The 19,348-nt window shown below is 39.0% G+C and overlaps 1 protein-coding gene across 1 annotated transcript; it reads right to left on the reverse strand.

Moving 5' to 3' along the window:
• Positions 1–6: 6 nt before the first annotated feature.
• On the reverse strand, positions 7–19,339 carry EDNRB (endothelin receptor type B). The gene is made up of 8 exons (XM_026855713.1): positions 19,120–19,339; positions 9,846–9,958; positions 9,472–9,676; positions 8,974–9,123; positions 7,254–7,387; positions 6,526–6,634; positions 4,849–4,994; positions 7–381 (listed from the first exon to the last, which is right to left on the reverse strand). The coding sequence occupies exons 1-7, from the start codon at positions 19,336–19,338 to the stop codon at positions 4,863–4,865; spliced, it is 1,062 nt and encodes a 353-aa protein (XP_026711514.1). The 5' UTR covers position 19,339; the 3' UTR covers positions 7–381; positions 4,849–4,862.
• Positions 19,340–19,348: the final 9 nt, after the last annotated feature.

Genomic DNA, 19,348 nt, shown 5'->3' on the forward strand with positions numbered 1-19,348 from the left:
GGGCGTGTTTCACTGGTGATGGTGAGATTTGGGACCTCCTTCACAGCTAAATGAGATTACTTTGAAAGACTGACAAGACCAAATAGATGCCAGGGTTTTATTTAATAACAGCACTTTTAAGTTAGCAATTGCAAGCCAATAAACCATGTGACTATTGTTGCTATCTAATACAGTAATCTTACCACTGCTGACTGAGAAGAAAGATGACCAGCAGAACACAGAAGACTAATTTCGACCCATTTTTGTCTCCCTTGATCTTCTGATGTGGACAGCTGTTCAGCAACTTGGATTGAAATTTGAACAGAAGTGCACTGCATGTACGTGGAGAACTCTTGGGCCTTCTTGAGCAGACTACAAGAACACGACGGTCTGAGCAGCAGGCTGCAGGAAGGTGCAGTAAAAAGTGAACCCCTCTATAGACCAGACCCAGCCAAGGGTTGCCAATTGGACCATCCTGCTCCAACACCAGAGTGCCCAATCTACCCATCTCAAGAGTTGTTTGAGTGAGTCAGTGTTTGAAGAATGTAAGCTACATGTTATCCATGTTGCTATCTAAGTTCTGGTGTGTTTAGAAAATCAACAAGCTGCAGTTAATCCCCTAAATGTAAGAGCCAAGACTGCAATAGATAAAACCGTGGATGTTAGAAAAATGAATTGTGACAAGGGTGTAAGTTAGCTGGACTGTGAAGACTATAGCCTACCTGTAGGATCTCAGAAGTAATATGCAAAAAATGATTCTTTGTAATGAGCAGTTGGCGAAGAATCCAGCCCATAGCATTACTGAGGACCAAGATGAGGGAAAGGAAGTGAAGAGGCCATGACAGATACTGAGTAGAATATTTACTTAAAAGAGATCCCATATCTACAGGGGCTTCTGTTCCAGGTATAGGAAACTCAAAATTATGTGCTATAGGTCCTGGGACCATGAAAAACCACAAATCTATATGGATGCAGCAGGCCACCAATTAAGCAGAAGGAAAACTAACTATTTGAAATAAATCAACAGTAGCAGCAAACACGTTTTGGGATGTACAGATACTACAAGCATATACAGTTATATATTTGACAAGCTACAGCACACTTAGTCTGTTACCATTTTCCACTGCTTTAAGAAAAGGTAAATTGAAATATACACAAAATTATAGTCAGCATACAAAGGGATAATGATTTTCATGAAGCATATTCCAGCATCGAGTGCATGCACTTCTGAATTAATGGAATAAAAGTTTGATGCCTTTTATTTGTGATGTCCCTAACACAGGAGGATTTGTGACTATATATGGGTGTGTAGAGAAGAGATTGCAACTGACATTTTGAGCAAAACCAAACAGAACAAAGACAAGCATGACTGATTGTTCCAACAAACATCAGACAATTTTGCAATGCGTATGCAAGTCTGAACTCACTCCAGTTTTCAGCTATATAAAACTATCCAACTCATAAGCTTTGATTTTTACTTCTGAATTGCTTAATTCTTTTCTACATCATTAACAATTAAATGGGACCTCGTAGAAGAAAAAAGGTCAGACGTATTATTGCAATGAGTCAAAATTACAAATATTTTATTGGTAATTTAGTATGTTTACACTGTCTGAACCACAGAACTTGCTATTTAAGTGACCACAGAAAATGAAATATAGAATTATTTTACACAGCCATACAGAACAATTAAAAAAAATCCTTTTAACATTACTTCAGTATATACAACATTCTCTTGCTAACCCAACTGTGTTGATTTAAGAGCTGTTTCGGACAGTGAAATGCCACAACTCAGAGCAGATGCTCCATAACCATCAAATTTTGCATTTGATTCTCTGAGGTGTAGTACCAGTGTATGAGTTCAGCCCACCCAGTCTGAAATGCCCTCTCTAACTCCAAGAGCTGTGTGCAGGCAGAATTCAGAGCAGCTGGGGAAGTAAAATCTAGCTACTACCTGAAGGCCAAAGCACAGGCCTGTGATGCAGTTTCTTACAAGTTTATTTTTTTCATCTCAAGGTATTCTGTGTCAACTCTTCAGGACATTGGGACAGATGATTCTTACTCTGTCACACTACTCTGGGCAACTACATTGAACTCTTATAAAAACACATGTGCCTCTCTGCAGTTCTGCTACCTGCGACTCCCTGCTTGAGGCTGTTTTACCCCATGAGCAGATTTTACCCTCTTTTCCTGACTTTTCTAAACAACTCTTTTGTAAAAAAAAAAAAAAAAAAAAAAAAAAAAAGCAAATGTCAGCTAGGTTTTTTGAAGAGATATTGCTGTGTCCTAATTCTCCTCTAACTGAATCAAATGATTAAAACATTGATTGATTTCAGTAGATGGAGGAATAGGTCTGTGCTGAGGACTTTAGAAAATGCCTGTCTTCAGTATTAAGAGATTCCATCTTAGCTAGAACACAGATGCACTGGAGCTCTCTCCTGTGTATTCTTTTAACTGTATTAGAGCAGAAGTTTTGAAAATTTTTATTACAGGAAATGAGAGCTTCAGTAAAAATACTGCTTTGAAAAATACTGCAAAAAAGACAATATGTGTACTAATATGTATACATTAACTCCAAAAAGCAGGCAGTATGTATGGTCTTTATTTGCAAAACCTAAATGTCTGACTTAGCAGGACTCATCTTAACAAAGAATTAGTCCAGGAAAAAATGAAAAATATGTTACACATTTGCCAATACAACAGCTATATTTTAAATAAAAATAATAATATACATGTACAATATTGTAATGCTATAACTTGATGAAAATAACACTGATCAGTATCAAACTTAGGATTTAATTGATTTTCCATCCTTAACAGATGAAATGTATTTCACAGAAATAGATGCAGGCAGGGTGAAGTGAAGTGATACTCATGGCTTACCATGAGAAGTTACCATGAAAGTTAAGGTAAAAATGTAAAGAACAAAACTTTACATAGATTTATATTTATAAAACTTCAGCATTGTAGCAGTTGGGTGCACGTGCTGCAGAAAGGTGGTAACGGCAACCTAATGGTAGACAACATCCACACTTGCACACATATTCACATACACATGCCCATGCTCAAATGCATGTGCATAGGTCCTTAGCTTGATTATACAAGCATACACTTACTAGCTTTTGATGGGGCAACACCAGGAATGGGGTTCACCTCTCCTGTTTTTAGCTCTCTGCAAGGTAGCTGCAGCTACCTAAAGTCAGATGAGATGAAACCCATCTCAGGTAATATCAGCTTAACATTTTAATGAAAACTGTTTTCATCCTGAGCATATTTAAGGCACTTTTTATTAAAAAATGTGAAGTTAATCAAGTCTGGAAAAAAAAGCAAAAATCCTTGCATGTGAAATTTGGAAATTAAAAAAAAATCCTGAGTTCTGATAAATATTTTTATTATAATAAAATACCATGCCTATTGAAAACATGTCTTTTATAAAAGCATGCTATATAATATTTTTTCTTGAAAAACTCATGCTTTAGTGCACAAAATACGTTATTACGTCTTTGGGGACATCTGTAACAAATTAATAGGAAATGAAAAGCCGAAGAATGACCTGTCATGTATGTACAAAATGTGTATTGCTCCTGGCAACACCCATCATGTTTACTACAGGCATCTTTATCTTTCTGTTTTCTCACAGGGTCCTGCCCATATTTTAATATTTATAATTAATTACGCTTCACTAAACTATTTACAGGAGCAGAAACTAATCACACATCTTCTTAAGCCCATGAATATGGAACTACAGAAGTAGAACATATTTTAAAACAGTATGAAGACAAGTGTGCTACATAGTACTGTTCTCTAGAAGTACAGTTTGTGCATTATTTTCTTTATGACTATTTAAGTCTAAATGAAAATAGAAGTTCAAATTCTCCCTCTGTTTTCCTTGGTTACATTTTTCCACCTGCTATTTCTAAAGGATTTTGCCCCAAGACAGTATTTGGATTGCAAAAACAGTTGTAAATTGTTGCAAAAGTATTTTGAGTAAAGAAACATCAGGATCTTGAAGGCCCACTGTTTACATGGGATATAATCAATTTATTTTTAGTTAAAAATAGCTAGTTTCCAATACTAGCCATCATTTGTATGGTTCTAGTAGTATTAATTTTTGCTTTTGGTGTTTTTTCTCCCCTCTGCTGTCATTAAACATGAATAACATGGAAACAGTGAAATGAACCATACCCAAAGTGCTGCCCAATGCAGTGAACACACAAGGTGGTTACAAAATGGCATTTATAGAGGCCTTCAGAGGTTTCTTCTAACAATAAAAGGTAAAGACAGTTACCAGTGTTAAATGCACTTTTGACTTGACTGTATTCTTCAGTATTTTCATTAGCTACCTCTACAATATCCCAAATAAATTGCTACTTTTTTACATTTAATCTTCTGTTACAAAGTATTTCATGTTTTATTTAAAAAAACTGCAATATTGATGGTGGTTAATCTGCTTTATAAAGGATAATATATTGAGTTATACATAATAATGGCTTTGATCCAATTAGTGTTATATTATACTGCCTAGTAATTACTGTGACTTCAGTTCCTACAACTGTTATAGCGAATACAAATGATCATTTAATGTGCAGGAAGTGAGGATCATTTGGAAGTGCTGATTCAGAAGTATTCAAGTGCTAACAATGACTTTCTACACTTTTCTTCATGTTCTATACATGACAATTTTATAAATGTCCATGAGTTTGAATGTGACACAGTTTGGGGGCAATTATTTTTTTTATGGATTTTTTTGTGCAAACACAAAACTAGATTTTTCTAACAAAACTAGATTTCTCTAAGCGTTACCATCTCGTTAAAAGTGATTGCCACTTTTACTTAAAAAGGCACCAGCATTAATTTAAGAGAATATACCTTTTATGCTTGTTTTATGAAGAGCTGTACTTGTTACTGGAGCGGAAATTATCATATCCGTGATCGTTAGCTTTGAACTTTAAACAGGACTGCCTTTCCTCCAGGGACAACAGATCTTTGGATTGGCACCAGCAACACAAGCATGACTGTTAAAATAAAAAGAATAAGTATTTTACATCATTTTGTTTTGCACATGTGGCAAAATGCACTGAAATGCTCCCCTTCTTCAGCCATACTGTAAGAAATGTCAAGTGTGCCATTTTGGCATTACAGTGTAAGCAAAGAAAGAGGGTTAAGCTCTGCATCGCTCAGGTGGCCACTAACTTCTGGGGTGCCCCTTTAGCAACCAACCTGAGCACTGGAGGGCAGGAAGAGTTATACTGAGTTATATATAATAATGGCCCCACCAGGTACTGCTTTGAGTCTGGTCTGCAATTCTAAATGCATCTGAAAATAAAATAAGACTACTTGTTGTCCTTTGTCTCATAATCTTTCTTGGAAAAATATGTAGGCACTGTAATCCATACTTTCTAAGCAAGATGTTGTTATTGATTTTTTTTTTGCGGGGGAAAAAAGGGATCTAAGAAGGAGAATGATGAAAACCTACATATATTTCAAACATTTACTAGATGTACTGCAGACCTTTTGCTGATGCTACTGACTGGCCTTTGAGTGCTGGAAGTCCATCTGGGATCCTGCACACTTACTTGTTACCATGCTCAGGATCACATCTCTTAGGTGCTCTCAGCTCCCATGGGAACTGGTAATGAAAACAGGGAAGACAAGACTGATACTAAAGCATATCTAACGTGTGCTGTTGCATTATGGAGGAAAAACCCCAACAACACTAAGTGTAGAGCTGACTGGCTTCTGATGAAAAGACATATCCAGTAAGAAATTTGCACAGCTAGGAAATAAGCCTAGCAGGGGCCAATGGTTAAATAAATGCTTTACAACAAAAGAAAAACCTCAGAGTTTGCAGTAGGCAATGTAAGAACCCTGATACAGTGTCTGAAGACGGGGGCTACAAAGAAGTTCTAAAGACCAAATTTGGACATTTATCTGAGAAGATATGAAGGCTGAAGGACTGATGAGCTGCAATCCACATGCGATCCAGAGCCTCAAATTCTGCGTGGAGATTTAGTGCCCAGGTCTATTCACTCAAACCAAAGCAAAACTATGAACAGGTCTGTCTCATAAAACGTTGGCAGTGGATGGGGACAAGTGGATACTTAGATCATCTGCCTTACAGAACTGCTTGCTGATTTAAGTGCTCGGTCATGATAGAGGAACCTGGGGTCAGTGCCCTCCCCGTTGGGTTGCAGAGGATATGGCTACGTGAAATTCTGCAGCACGGTCTAAGTCTGCTTTGTCAGTGCTCTCCATGTGGCTGGGTGCCAGCTCCAGTCAGGAAGTGATGTAGCACTGATTAGTATGGTGCCGAGAGGGCTTATTGTACAATCCTCTCTTTTGCTTTCTCTTTTTGTCCCTGTGAATCCTTAATTCATTTCTATGTAGCTTCAGCAGGAGAGGGAGAGAACACCTACCACAACCCAGTTGTTGTGGTATTACAGTAAAATGTAATGCCCTTTTAAAACACTTTGTGCATGTTATGGAATTAATTTTATTGATGGCATCATCTTTTAATAAAAGGAGCAGCTCCCAGCAGCCTCTTACCTTAAAGCAGTTTTGGAATCTTTTGCTCACCAAATACAGAGCTATCGGATTGATGCAGGAATTCAGTGAAGCCATGTTAATACCAATGTAGTCCATCACAAGAAAAAAGCTGTGTGGAAATTAAAGTAAGTGAGATGCTTCTCATTTTCTCTGAAAAGGCTTAGTAGATAGTCATAGTTTACAACTATGAAAACTGGACTCAGCTTCACTCAATCAAGACTAACTATTAAACATAATACTAAAGGGGCCTATATCAACAGTATTAACTCACGGAGGTAACAACTGTGCTCAGTAATGAAGTCTGAATCAGTAGGTCATTCTAATTAATGTAATTCTGAATCAGTAGGCCATTTTAATTAATGTAACTTCAGAAGATCCAACCATCTTAACTTGTTGGAGGAAAAATTCACACGGTTTTCCTCAGATTTAATCCTAGCTGTTCTGTTGAAAGGGAAAGCGGGGACAGAAATCCCCCCTCCACCCATGTAACACCACAAGCGAGCAGGACAGTCCCAAAAGAGATCAGAAGAAGACAGGCAAACAGGACAGAAGCCCTGTGTTCATGGGATTCCTCATAATTTCCGGGCTCTTCTACTGGAGTGAGACCAGTCTCCTGGATGAAGCAGAGAGAACTCCAGACACCCAAAATAAGTTAGTTCATTAGGAAATCCAGCCGCACTTATAGAGAATGTCAGCAGCACAGGCGTATTTTATTTTTACAGTCTCACCTTAAAAGTTCACATCTGTTGGGGTCCTTCTGATCATAAATAGTGAGCTTCAATATTCTGCTTAAGTGAAGTGGGAGCCAGCACAAGGCAAAAACAAGTACCAGACAGAACACGGTTTTGGCCACCTCACGCCTCTGAAAAAGTAAATTGGACAGAACAGTGTTATAGTTTCTGAAACTCATGATTATTTTTGCCAGAATATCCAAATATTTGATAAACTAGATAAAATCCCTGTCAAAATAGGAGTTAGAACAACATCAGAATACCTTATTTTCTTGGAATATGTAATTTTATCTTTTCTGTTGGTTTAGATATCTTGCACTGATTCTCGTATAAGTAATAATATGAAAAATCATGAACATGAAAACAGTCATTTAAATTAAAACGAAGAACGTATTTGTGGATGAAAACCTGGACATGCACCAGCAATGTGCACTCGTAGACCAGAAAGTCAGCCATATCCTGGACTGTATCAAGAGAAGTGTCACCAGCAGGTCGAAGGAGGTGATTCTCCTCCCCTACTCTTCTGTTTTGAGACCCCACCTGGTGGGCTATATTCAGCTCTGGGGCCTCCAGCATAGGAAAGATATGGACCTGTTGGAGCGGGTCCAGAAGAGGGCCACAAACCCGATCAGAGGGCTAGAACACCTCTCCTATGAAGAAAGGCTGAGATAGTTGGGGTCGTTTAGCCTGTAGAAAAGAAGGATCCAGGGAGACCTTATTTACCCCTTTACTTAAAAGGGGCCTATAAGGAAGATGGGAACAAACTTTAGCAGGGCCTGTTGCAATAGGACAAGGGGTAATGATTTTAAACTAAAAGGGGGTAGATTTACTAGACATAAGGCAGACATTTTTTACAGTGAAGGTGGTGAAACACTGGAACAGGTTGCCCAGAGAGGCAGTAGATGCCTCATCCCTGGAAACATTCAAGGTCAGGTTGGATGGAGCTCTGAGCAACCTGATCTAGTTGAAGCTGTCCCTGTTCATTGCAGGGGGGTTGGACTAGATGACCTTTAAACGTCCCTTCCAACCCAAATGTTTCTATGATACTTGTCTCCCCAGTGATTTTCAAATACCAGTTTGTTTCCAACTGCATTTTCTTGTGCTTTGATCTCAGGTCTTATTTTAAATGCCCCAAGAGATTTCAATTACAGCTTTATCAAGGTAAGAGGAAAGGATTACAAATATACTTTATAGTACAAATGTAGTTTAATTCTAGTGATGTATGATGTTTGTGTCTGGTGCACTACTAACTTGGAATGTATTTTGAAATGTTTTTTTGTTCTGCTAACATACACTGCTAACCTCACTACAGTTCTGCATGAAATTAATTCAAAAGAATTAATAATTTTACAGCACCAGCTTTTAGAGTACAGCACAAACTCAGTTTTCACTACAAAATATTCATCTCTCATGACTGTAAAGAAGAAATAAAAACTAAAAACTTGAAGGATTAACTCCAAACAAGAAAAATACAGGTTTGCGATTGTCAGTTAGAATCTTAGGTTTCTGAGGGCTCTGATATCTCTCTCTCTCTCTATATACACACACATATATACATGTACATAAGTTCAGCAGCACCACTGTTAGGAAACTTCTCCTTAGTAGTAATCTTGAAGTTGTCATACAAGAATGGAATAATTATGTGGCAGTAAAGTCGGTAAAAGTATTACTGTCATCCTCTTTACAGTCAGCAGAGTTGTCAGGGATAAATTTTTACCTGTTTTAAATGGTCATTTAAAGCAATCTGCATCCCACTTTTCTTTCGTAACATCTCACAGGTCATAAGTGTGTAGAAAAATGCTGTGATAGCCAGTGGCAAACAGAAGTAAAAGCTAAACAGCCACCAGTCTTTAGCTTGCTTGTAAAACTAGAAAGAAAACAAAAGAAAAAACATTGTTAGGAGTTGAGTGTTGAGCATTTTGGAAAGTACGCTATAGCTAATTGGTCATTCTGTCCTGAAAAGCATCTCTATGAGATGTAAATTACAGATGAGAAAACAGGACAAGACAATAATAAGCCCAAAGCCCACAAAAAGACAAGTTTCTGGATGCTCTTCTTCTAAGCAACATCCTTCAGAAATTTGTCAGCATTTGATATGAACATTTTGTTCACCTGTGTTTCACATACACTTGTGCACATTACAATCCACACAACGTTGAGAAGATCCAAGGAACTGGTGTGGAGAGCTGTGGTTTTATTAACGTTGGTGTCTTACCATCATAAAGGATGTTTTCTGCGTGGGGTGAAGCAGGCAGATTCTAAGATCCTTTCCTCTGTACTCCATTGTAATCATGTCAAATGCAATAGCTTCTGGAACAGCCAATATCACTGATATAACCCAAATCAGTACAATTTCAACAGCAGTCCACTTTGGTACTCCAATTCCTTTAATACGACTCCAAGAAGCAACTGCTCGGTACCTGAAGCAAGAGCACATGTTTTCAAATTAAAAATATAAGAAAATCCACATGGTTTAACTGTCTTAAACTCAATTTACTAGTATTATATCAGAGGAGTGGAAAGGCAAATTTGAGACAAAGCTCATATGGAAGAGAAATTACAGAGTTTGATGAAAAAAATGGGTCTCACCTATCTATACTGAGGGCACACAAACTCAACACTGTGATGCCCACTGATGCCTTTTGAATGAAGGGTACTAATTTGCACATTTCAACACCGAAGGGCCAGTCCTCTGCAAGCAGCTGTGAAAAGAAAACAATTAGAAATGAAACGTTTATTAAAAATAATTCCCAAAGGTGCACCATGGACTTTTGTCCTGATTGGTTTTATTTTCCAACAAAATTTTCACAAGGGAGTCTGCAAGATGTGTGTCCTAAAAACTAGGTGGTAGCTTCACAGTCACTCCCTGGCTGGGCAAGGATATGCACAAAGGCTTAGTCCTGACTTCTCAAGCCCTGAAAATTCCACTCATTTTGCTTCTAACTTCAACACCCCCAGTGTTTCTGGTAAAAAATGACTGAGCAGGTGAGGATTTCCTTCATCTTTGCATTGGCTTTATCTGTCTTGAGTGTACATTGCTTTTCTTATATGTTCTAAATAACTATTTACTAGAAATACAGAAAATTACTTGAGGCTGATCAGAACAGGGACAAAGCCAACAACTGCATATCTGCGGAGGGTTTTATTTGAAGCTTGGTGTCTAGGCTCCCTCCGCTGAGAAGTCAGGCAACACAGGAGAGCAATCTGTCCCAGTTTTTAGCTGACCATCTGATAATGAAAGGATGGATCCACTGAATGTTCAGGGAGCCTAAACAGCTAGTTTGAACTAAATGGTTCACAGCAGGTAAAGACAGATCAGATAAATCCCACACTGAAGATCTTTATTCACCAGTGTTCCAATGTTTCCATATTACAATACTGAAAGGACTATCTGCACATTCAGCATATATAAGTGCTACGGAATATAAAGAAAACAGCACAGTGAATTTTAGATTGGTTCAATTGCACTCTGGGCCATACAGTTTACTGGAAATCTGTCACATCCCCAGCAATACATTTTGGCTGATTTAGGGGACAAGACTTCTGGACACAGAAAGCACCTTCATCACAGCAGATGCTATGAACTGTTCACCCGTAGCTCCAGTTTAGAAACATTTAATGTTTGTACTCTGATGTGAACTACTCTAATGGCTCAAATATACCACAGCAGCAGCCAAATCTTCCAGTTCCTCATAAAAACAAGACTCTCTGGAACAGAGGTTATGCCAAGAAACAGTCGCAGTCATTATATTACAAAAGTAAACTTTCTGAGTTTCTGTAATTAGTTACATTATCTAAGTCCATCTCTGTTTTTCATATCTTTCTTCAAGTGAGGCCTTCTGGATCTGTGCAGATAGAGGGCTACAAAATGGAGAAGGAGAAGAGAGAAGAATGATAACTGCCCCAAAGAAACTGAAAAATCTTTCCCTGAGCTCAGGTCTCCCTAGTCATCTTATTTAACAGTGATGCAGGAAAAGAGTAAAGAGATCATCATATATATAGATAATAGAAGATCATAGCATCCTGGCTTGTATGAGAAATAGCTTGGCCAGCAGGACTGGGGAAGTGATTGTTAACCTGTACTGGGCACTGGTGAGGCCACACCTCAAATACTGTGTGGCCCATCACTACAAGACATTGAGGTGTTGGAGTGTGTCCAGAGAAAGGCAATGAAGCTGGTGAAGGATCTAGAGAACAATTTTTATGAGAAGTGGCTGAGGGAACTGGGGTTGTTTAACCTGGAGAAAAGGACACTGGGGAGAGACCTTATTGCTCTCTACACCTGAAAAGAGGTTGTAGTCAGGTGGGTGTCAGTCTTTTCTCCCAAGTAACAAGAGATAGGAGAAGAGGAAATGCCCTCAAGCTCTGCCAGGGGAAGTTTAGATTGGATAGTAGGAAAAATTTCTTCACTGAAAGGGTTTTCAAGCACTGGAACAGGCTGCCCAGGGAAGTGGTCAAGTCACCATCCCTGAAGGTATTTAAAAGACAGGTAGATGTGGCACTTAGGGACATGGTTTAGTGGTGGACTTGTCAGTGTTAGGTTAACGGTTGACCTTGATCTTAAAGGTCTTTTCCAACCTAAATGATTCCATGATTCTATGACTGTATTGTATAGATTCTGCTAGGACCAAAATGAGTGTAGATAGCCACAGAGTTGCCTACTCACATTGGATTGGTTCAGCAAAGTCCTCAGGCACACCTACATGTGCATCTATGGATAAAGACTTACATGGTCCAAGACAGTTTCTGAAAAGCCTTAATATAAGTATCACACACAAAGGAAGTTAAGTACATTTCATGGCCATGTGCTTTTGGAAATCCCTATGAAGTGTTTTCAGGTACCAGGTATTTTCAGAAATGTGCTTTAGTCCTGTGCCGAAATTGGATCTTTGAAAGCCCAGCTTTGATCTATTTCTTAAATGATCTACTTAAGTAAGAAAAAGCGTAAAATGCTTCTGCAGAAATGAAGCAGAAAAACAAATTCTAAGGATTTAGGTTTCTTGAGAATTTTATGTAAAGTAATAAAGCAGAGGAAGCAGGGATGAGGCTGTAATAACGATGCAGTATATTTTACTTATGTGGTGTGGGAAAATAACTCAGTCTGTAATTAAAGTATTTTCAGTAAAGCCTCTCCCTGAGACTTCTTTTGAATTACTGTAAGGGGTTGATAGTACCAAACTTCTATTAAAATTGCAATGTGAATAATTACAGGTGTAAATGTACACTCTACTGAATCAGGTGACACCTAGACTAATTTAATTTATATCAGTCAGGCAGTGAACCTCCAGCCTACCACACCTAGTTGCTATAGAATCAAGGACTGGGTAGCAAGTACATTGTATACTTGTTTATAGTATGTATTTTTATTGTACCTGCGTATATATTAAACCAGTGATGACTTATGAAAAAAGCACTTCAAAATTAAAATACATTGTTCTTTGAACTCAAATTCAGAATTTTGATCAAATTTCTTTTGGAAGATTCTGTTGAAGACTTTTAGCTACAACTACCTGACATATGTGCAAGACACTCCCTGTCTCTTCTCTAAAATCACAACTCTTCAGCCACACATCGGAGATTTCCCTGAACTAATGCTTATCTCTCAGGTGTAGACAGTCACACCTGTGCTCCAAGCTGACTGGATTTGAGCCAGCTCCAGTTTGGGAGCCATATGGCTGGATTATAATGGGGCTGCACACAAGTGAATGCAGTCTACTGAGAGAAAGGGTGCATTAGCTTGGGTTTAGCATAACATCAAAATATTACTTTCATTCAGCCAGCTTAAATCAGGGGCAGAATGGACACACAGCTGTCTGCATTGGATTGGAAAAACATGCCCTTTATCTCTTGCAGCTGATGTATTGTGAAATTTGAGCAATTTAATGCATGAGTAATAAGATTCTCTATCACGGTATTGCAAGTGGTTAATGATATGCTTTGCAGCAAAAGCTTGAAAACATTAACAAAGTAAAAGGAAAAAAAGTAGAAAGTTTTAATTGCTGAACTATGCTTCCTTGTTGTTTCTGTTTGTCCTCCGTGTTGCCATCTCCTCAAAACACTGCCTTAAACAGTACAGTGAAAATCCACTATAAAGAATTCACAAGCATCATATTTGTGGACAAAAGCAATGATTATTATTAGTGAAGTACAGATGCAGTCTAATGCAATTTCATATGGGTAAAACGGTTTCCTTACGATTCATAATAGGGTATCTGTACAAAGCGTGCCATTTTACAAATGATAAATGACTTGGAGTCCGGAGATACTGCCAAGTGACAGCAAAGAGAAAAATGTTACATTTTCGGCAGTAACATGCCAAGAGAAGTCTACCACTGGCCATATTCCAAATGACCTTTTCCAATGTTTTACAGTCACTTATTTTACATGGGCAAATTTTAACTGCTAAGCCACAGAAATGTGTTGGATGAAATGAAATAGCACGAAAGGAAAGGAAACACAGTACAGAATGAAGTTAAATAAATCATACTTAAAAGAACCAATACATCTGATGCATTCCTAGCCAACACTTTCTCAGACCAGACACAGATCTGAGCCTAAACTGATGTGAAAGCTGCACAGCTATGAAAGTAGTCCCAAGAGATGTTGTGACTCAGAGACACACCTGTGAATTGCAATTCCTGCCCTGCTTCCTGTTGGTTGTATAGGAAAAGAAAGATGTTCATAATCTGTTGCTGGAATATGACAGCATGCAAGCAGATACACTGCTCTGGATGGCTCAGCAGCTGTGGCCACCAACCAGAAGGCCACAGCTCCAACCCTCTACCATTGACTTTTTGCAGTCAGGCACAAAGAAGTGTGCATTTATTTATGTCAGTGTCCTAGTCCCAAGCAATGAATGAACATGGAAATGCAGAGCAGGAATTCGTACTTCCTCCTAGCTGTGTGTTCACAGCAAGTCTACTTCACGGGATGACAGGACTTGATTTTCATCATTACGAATTGAAGAGTTACATGGAAAATCAGACATGCAACTACGCAACTGCAACTTTTTTCAATACATCTGTGAAATGACTGGCAGATTTTCACCTGATACTTTTGAGATGGGGACATCATGCAGATAAAGTATTTTTCAGTATTTCATAGGAGCAAGAATTTTTCAAAACAGGAAAGGAAATTTGCCCAGGAAATTAAGCTTATGGTCAGGGATAAGTCTGAAAACACTACAAAACTTATTAATATTTAACAATAATTATGATGGCAGGGTGGAGATCTTCCCTCTAGACAAGAAAATAAATCTCCTACTTCCTAGTTGAGCTAAGAATGTTTTCCTGATCCATCCAATAAAGTGTAAATCCTAATATGAGGCATGCAATTAGTTTCTTTTCCTGTGTCTTTACAGGCAACTTCTGCTTAGAAACTACATTTAAAAAAAAAAAAACCAAACTTCAAATAATATCATATAGACATCTTGAAAATGACAGAAAGCTGACAATGTCAAAGTAAAAACTTTCTGAGATTTCACAACCCCAGTGAAAGGACTGAGTCAAAAGTAACCATTAAGAAAGCCATGCTGCTGTTGTTAAGATTGGGAAGTATAAGCACAGGGTGGAAGCAAAAAAATACATGAAAACTTGCTTTGAAATTTGTCACACGCATCTTTTAAGTGAATGTATACATAACAAATGTTTACATAGTGAAAAAACTAAATTTACAAATCTATAGTGACATCACCTTATGTATTTCAGTTTAGAGATCCATCATTAAAAGTATGTATGTGCACTTTTAAGAACATACAGACATTTCCACTGCCCCATATATATTGGACTTCAGAGTAGGTTGCTCCCATCTAACTACAGAATAAAGTTACCACCCCCCCCATTGCCTGTAGAGTCTAGACAGGTTCCTCCACTGGACAATTCAGATTCTTTCTAAGTGCCTACAAACTGCATTGGTTGACCATAAAGGGTTCCTAAACACAAGAGACTTGTAGCTTAATATGGTCGGAGATCAACAAACTTTGTGTAAGAAATTCTGAGATGAACTTTGCCAGACCTCAGGTAACTGGTTCAGATGTTGAAAGGAAGGAAAAAATGCATTTCTCCCAATAACATGGCTGTTATCTTTAACATCAGAAAGACCAATGGCCAAGAACTGTAATATGGAATAGTAATAATGTTTTCTAAAGACAAGCAACTTGACTTTTTTTGAAAGTTAGGAAAAGATTGGCTTTACCATGATGCATGCCTTGTAAGTACTTGCATTACAAGAACTGGTAAGGTCATCACAAAGACATTTTCATGGAAATCCTGTCTTTTTTAGAGCACAGATGGATTAACAAAGGGGCCAGTTTGCATCTGCATGGAATATGCAGTCCCTAATCTGTTCTTTCTTATATTTTCAGTGCTTGATAATGTTATATAATGTTAACTACATTTTAAATGCTTTAAAATACATTAATGAAAAAAATTGTTACCTACAAAGCTGACTTTGGCCTTTAATCATTGGCTTGGATAAAGACCAGGTTTTGTTCCTTCCCTGGAAATTTTTTTTCCACTCTTCCATTGTGCTCTGAGATAAAGGAACCTGTGACAGTATTTCCAGGTAAATATTCTTCCTCAGTCATTTGTGTCATAGCAAACTGATAGTCAAGAGTTCAGAAAGCCACACAAGAATGTGCTTGTTCACCCTGTTAAAAATCCATCGGAACATGGCAATAAATTTAATAAATTTAATAAATATTACAAAATCAGAAAGGAGATGTCTATATATCAGAAGATAAAGGGTGTTATATTATTTGATTAGGATTTTTTAAAGTCTATGTTCCTATCATACACATATGCATGAGAGGTGGAGCTAATGTAAATTTGGAATTTCCAATCCTAATGTTGTTTTGGTGTCTTACACAGGGGATTTAACAGCTTTATCGATTTGGGAAACTGAGCATAAGCCTTCTAGAATTGCAGATCTGTACTGTCAGGTGTACAAGCTGCCACTGTCTTGTATTCCAAAGATTAAATGCAGAGGACATAAAAAGTTGACTGACCACCTACTCTGTCCTTCTGCTCCTTATGCTCATACCTTTAATTGCTGTTCACTGCCTCAAATTAACAAAGACATGCTTACTTAATCTGTTTAGTGAAGCAGTTGACCCGGCACAGGACCAACTTCACATCCAATTAGTAGCAACTTTGCAAAGTTTCTATGCTGCCACAACACTGCATACTCAAGAATGCTTGTCTTGGACTTTTCTCTGCTTCCCGTTCTGCAGTTCTGTGGGTATGGTCAAAGCCAGACTGTTTACCAGGACCCTGAACACCAAAATGGTCTTCCAGGTTCTGCATGCTGGAACTGAACACTCCTCAAATCCTCATTTCTCACCCAGTTTCCTGACTGTGTGACAGATTCCAATACTTCCTATTTTCTTCTGAATGTATTGATTGATATTCAAATTGTATCAATTGCCATGGACTAATTAGCATTTTAGACACTGAACTGCATTTGCCTCACAATCTAGCTAACACCTGCTTTTCTTTAGATAGTCTCAATTTAAGAGCTGTAAATTTTAATTTGTGCATTTCTTTTAGCTATTTACATATTCACTTAAACAGTCACAGGGGACATCTTTTGCAGTTATCACTTTTAATACCTAACAAAATGCTGTTTCTAGTGCGAATTCTGAGTTCTCTCTTATTGGTCTGCCTGGAAAGCATTCACAGACCCTTTCGCACTGTCTACTACAAGTGGTGTTGAGTAAACTGCTGGCATTTTATTAACATGAGGAATTCTCTCACATTCTTTTTCTCACAGCTGTCTAACTGAGGATCTAATAGCAATTCTGAAGATATGTTTCATGCAGTTTATTGTGGTGTGTTACTGTATTTATGGCATATGAATATGACTAATTGCAAGTTACAACTGTTAAGTATACTTGATTTGTAAACCAAGCCTTTGCTAGCCTTTGTTTTCCCCCATGCTGCCAGGTGATTATGGCCAACTTTTGATTGCATTACTGTATTCTCCCTCATAACGTTGCTCTGTGAGTGGAATTAAATGGGATGTAGAGTTGATGAAAAGTTATCATCAACTCAAATCTCACTCAATTTCTTAATTTTGATTAAATAAACACAATGTCTGAAGTTTGTTTGGGTCTTTTTAACTGACATTTATTCAGAAGTCCTGTTTTTAAACAGCAAATAGTTCACTTGCTGTCGTAAAGGATAATACAAATTTATCATGGGCTCTTCATTAAGATGGCTAGCAGTATGGGAGAATCAGCACCTGAGAGCTATTGCTTAGTTCCTAGCGTTATCAACAGTACAATAAAAATCCTGGACTTGCAGTTGATATATTTATCGATCAGACCTTTTATTCCTCTCGCTCCAACCTACTCATAATGATATACTTGATGACATTCAGTCAAGATAAGGACTGTGGTATATTATTGCATGTTATAATTAATTTAATTTTGAAATAGTCTCATTGATATTGCAAAGTCTTGTACTGAGCAGCTGTTACTGATTTAATCTTTTTGTTTTTTTCTCAGGACAGATAAAGAAAAATTTGTTCAGTATCTTTTTTTACAAAAATACAGTTTTCTCAAAACAGTTTAAAAGTGTTTTGATTCATGAATTCCACTCTCAGAATAGTACATGCCTCTCACAGCAGCTATGATAAATGTATAGTATGGAAAATACTGAAACTCCAAATGAAAATTACTCTTGTGTAATCCACATTATCTGGCTCATGAATTTAACACAGTTATGATGTTGCCTGCTTTGTAATATCTCACTACTTGAAAAGGATAAAGATCCAGGATTCTCCCACTTTGGCAGCTTCTGGGAGTAATCACTATGGATACAGAAGACTAAATTGAGAACCCACCCTTCAATGTGGTTTTCCAAAGCTAAAAGTAACAAATGCCAGTTTACAAACATGCATATGAAGTGAGGAGAAGGAACAGGTGAAGGCTCTCACGTTCACTTTATACAATAACTGATGGGTGCTCAGAGACCCAGGCAGTAAATTCCAAGGCAGAAGCTGCCTTGTTACTTCCAGCATCCCTCCCAAGAGCACTGAGTGTAAATACTCAACTGTAGTTTGTAGGATTCAACTGCCCAACCAGTTCCTGAGGACAAATGGACTGCGCAAGCTGGGTAAACGGGGCAGGGGTTGTACTCCTTCCGTGGCAAGTCTTACCACGTCAAAGGGCAGAGCAAAGAGGTGCAAGAGCAGCAGCAGTGTTCACTCCCTCTTGGCTACTCATGCTGCAACACTGGCCCACAGGGGAAAGGGTTCACAGCTCAGGAGAGCATCGTGCCTCACAACCGCTGGACGTATAAAGCGAATACAAATTGCTCAGTTTGAATGCGCTTGGATCCTCCTGAAAAAGTCCCCCTGACGCTCGTGACTGTTCGGACCCACGGGGAGTACGCGCCTAAGCCTGCTCCGGCTGTGCAGGAGGGGCCTAGTGGTGCCCACCCCACCGCAGAGTGTCTTCCATGCCTCCCCCTCCATTCCTCGTGAGAAAGCAGGGAAACCATGAATACACTACGCATTTATCTGTTTAATTTATCTCCTTTATCGCTAGGACAGCACCTGTTTCCAGGTGACCTTCAGAGTGTGGCCACCTCCAGCCGCCTCCTTCTGCCCCATTCCCAGCCCGGACCGCTGAGAAGACCGGGACTAGGGCACAGAGGGGGTGCCATGTGGGCCAACAAGGACAACATCTGCCCGGCACACTACCTTCCGGCAGGTTTTCGGCATGAAGTCTAGCCCCCGGGAGCAAACTGGGCGCGTTTTCCCCCAGCAGCCACGGAGGTGCCGGGTACCTGCCGGGGAGCCCCGACGAGAGCCCGCCGCAGCCCCGCGCCCGCCGCCGGACCCATCTCCGGCTCCCCCTCACCTTGTAGACGTTGATGGGGATGTCGATGACGATGTGAAGCAGGTCGCCCAGGGCCAGGCTGGCGATGAGGATGTTGGGGCCATTCCTCATGCACTTGTTCTTGTAGATGATCCGCAGCAGCGTGGAGTTGCCGATGATGCCCAGGACGAAGACGAGGCAGGACACCACCGTGTTGATGTACTTGAAAGTCTCCTTGATCTCCGTTTGCCCCGTGCACATGGGGGGCTGT

Source organism: Athene cunicularia, assembly GCF_003259725.1.
Source record: "Athene cunicularia isolate RWA chromosome 1 unlocalized genomic scaffold, athCun1 chr1_part1, whole genome shotgun sequence".
Taxonomy (NCBI): domain Eukaryota; kingdom Metazoa; phylum Chordata; class Aves; order Strigiformes; family Strigidae; genus Athene; species Athene cunicularia.

What these genes read in the sequence shown, in the direction of transcription:
- EDNRB (XM_026855713.1), bottom strand. Translation starts at nt 19,338, where the DNA reads ATGTGCACGGGGCAAACGGAGATCAAGGAGACTTTCAAGTACATCAAC. An exon ending in TGTGCCCTCAGTATAGATAG is followed by an intron (nt 9,677 to 9,845) that starts GTGAGACCCATT and finishes CTCTTGCTTCAG; the next exon opens with GTACCGAGCAGTTGCTTCTT. An exon ending in AGAAAACATCCTTTATGATG is followed by an intron (nt 9,124 to 9,471) that starts GTAAGACACCAA and finishes TTTTCTTTCTAG; the next exon opens with TTTTACAAGCAAGCTAAAGA.